The sequence below is a fragment of the Scomber japonicus genome, chromosome 19 (assembly GCF_027409825.1).
Source record: "Scomber japonicus isolate fScoJap1 chromosome 19, fScoJap1.pri, whole genome shotgun sequence".
In the NCBI taxonomy this organism is placed as follows: domain Eukaryota; kingdom Metazoa; phylum Chordata; class Actinopteri; order Scombriformes; family Scombridae; genus Scomber; species Scomber japonicus.
The window spans coordinates 32,310,891-32,312,721 of record NC_070596.1 but is presented as its reverse complement, the minus strand read 5'-3'; the positions used below and the strand labels follow the sequence as shown (position 1 = coordinate 32,312,721).

At 38.1% G+C, this 1,831-nt stretch overlaps 1 protein-coding gene across 1 annotated transcript in view; it reads left to right on the top strand.

Moving 5' to 3' along the window:
* The first annotated feature begins 1,640 nt into the window (after nt 1-1,640).
* LOC128380774 (28S ribosomal protein S18c, mitochondrial-like) overlaps nt 1,641-1,831 on the top strand; it is a 4,086-nt gene continuing 3,895 nt past the window's right edge. Inside the window, exon 1 of the mRNA XM_053340673.1 lies at nt 1,641-1,745. Coding sequence (XP_053196648.1) covers nt 1,685-1,745 — 61 coding nt within the window. The 5' untranslated portion in view covers nt 1,641-1,684. The remainder of the gene's footprint in view (nt 1,746-1,831) is intronic.

Sequence of the window (1,831 nt, the reverse complement as noted above, 5' to 3'; positions counted from 1 at the left end):
GTTTTAATTTACACACAACTGCACAACGCAGGCAAGTGCTGAACTGAGTTTTGCCATGCTTACATTACATTTATAACTGACTTCAAATACCTGATGTTAATCATATTATATCTGTATAATCACTGTGGAATGATGCTAAATGCTAATTGATGAGGACTTGGGTTGATTGGAGGTGTGGGAACACCCAAAGGGAGGATTATATGGTTTAGTATTTGCTTCTGTCTGATCAGATTTTCTTCACGTGTATTTGAATCATACAGCTTGTAATGATGAGTTTAATATTTCAGATGACACAGGCCATGTGGGAAGACTTGTAATCATTCATGTAGTTTATTTTCTAAGCAGTGATATTTGAGTGGTTGCAGTATATTGTGTTATTCTACATGAAATCATGTAAATGGACTGTAAATGGTAAATGGACTGTACTTATATAGCGCCTTTCTAGTCTGTGCGACCACTCAAAGCGCTTTACATGACAAGTCATTCACCCTTTCACACACATTCATACACTGATGGCAGGGGCTACCACGCAGGGTGCCAACCTGCTCATCAGAGGGAATCTAACCATTCATACACATTCATACACCGTTGGCACAGCAACGGGAGCAATTAGGGGTTAAGTGTCTTGCCCAAGGACACATCGACATGTGGACTGGAGGAGCCGGGAATCGAACCACCAATCTTCCAATTGAAGGACGACCGCTCTACCTCCTGCCCACAGCCGCCCCTCTTTCATTCATGTTTCTGTGAATGATGAATAAAGTGTGAGCTTGATGAAATCAGTTTGCTCAGAGTGTCTTCACTGGATCATCAGCTGCTTTCTGAGTCTGTTGAAGCTTCTGCTGAACTTTGTTCATTAAATGTCTGTTTGACTTTATTCTGAGCAGCAAGTCTGACAGAGACTCAAAGAAAACACAGCTCACAGCATCATAATGAACATATCCTGAAGAATATTACATCCACTCTGGATAATGATGTTTTCTGTTGTGACCACTAGATGGAGCCACAGCTGATGTGGACTGAAGGAAACCTGAGCACACTGAACTGATATTACAAGAAGGATCAAGTGTTTCAACTGTGCACACTTCAAGTAGCTCTTCAAGTGTTTTACACTCAATACAAACTAGAACTGAGACGTTATCAAGTTATATTAAATTCAAACATTTAAATGTTTTTTAATCCAAGTCTACAAACTGAACAAGTACATCCAAGTACATGCAAAAATATATACATATATAACATAAAAACAAACTAACAAACAGATTTTGAAGGATTTAAAAGAAAGTAAAAGTGGGAATCACATGGCTACTCAATGCAAGTAAATTGAATCAAAACAAACTAATCAAAATTAACAAAAATGACATAAGTAGGATAAGTCTGTAAAGTCAGTCATGTAGGGAATTGGTGAGTTAATGCCAACAACATTTATGTTTTTGTTAGTTATTATTTTCTTTTCTTAATTTTAAATATTCTGCATGTGTTACTTTTATTGTATTGTGTATTTTTCAATGTGCAAATTAATTAAAACAAAAGAAAAAGCATATTGTTTGAATGAAATGTGTGTAAGCTGTTGCAGTTCCTCTAACAGGCCACCTGGTGTCGGTAGTGAGCGGAAGTGAGCTGCTCTGCACAGAGACACAGAAGAAGAAGAAGAGTAGTACTTCCGGTGCTGTGTGAGGTCAACATGCTAGCTCTGAGGAGGCTGCAGAGGATTCACTCTGTTTTCTCTCTAAATGGAAACACAAGTGAGACTCTTTAACTCCTCTATGAACGCGTTACACAGTTCATTAAAGGGACAGTTTGTGTTTTTATTAAAGGAGCTCAGAGTTAG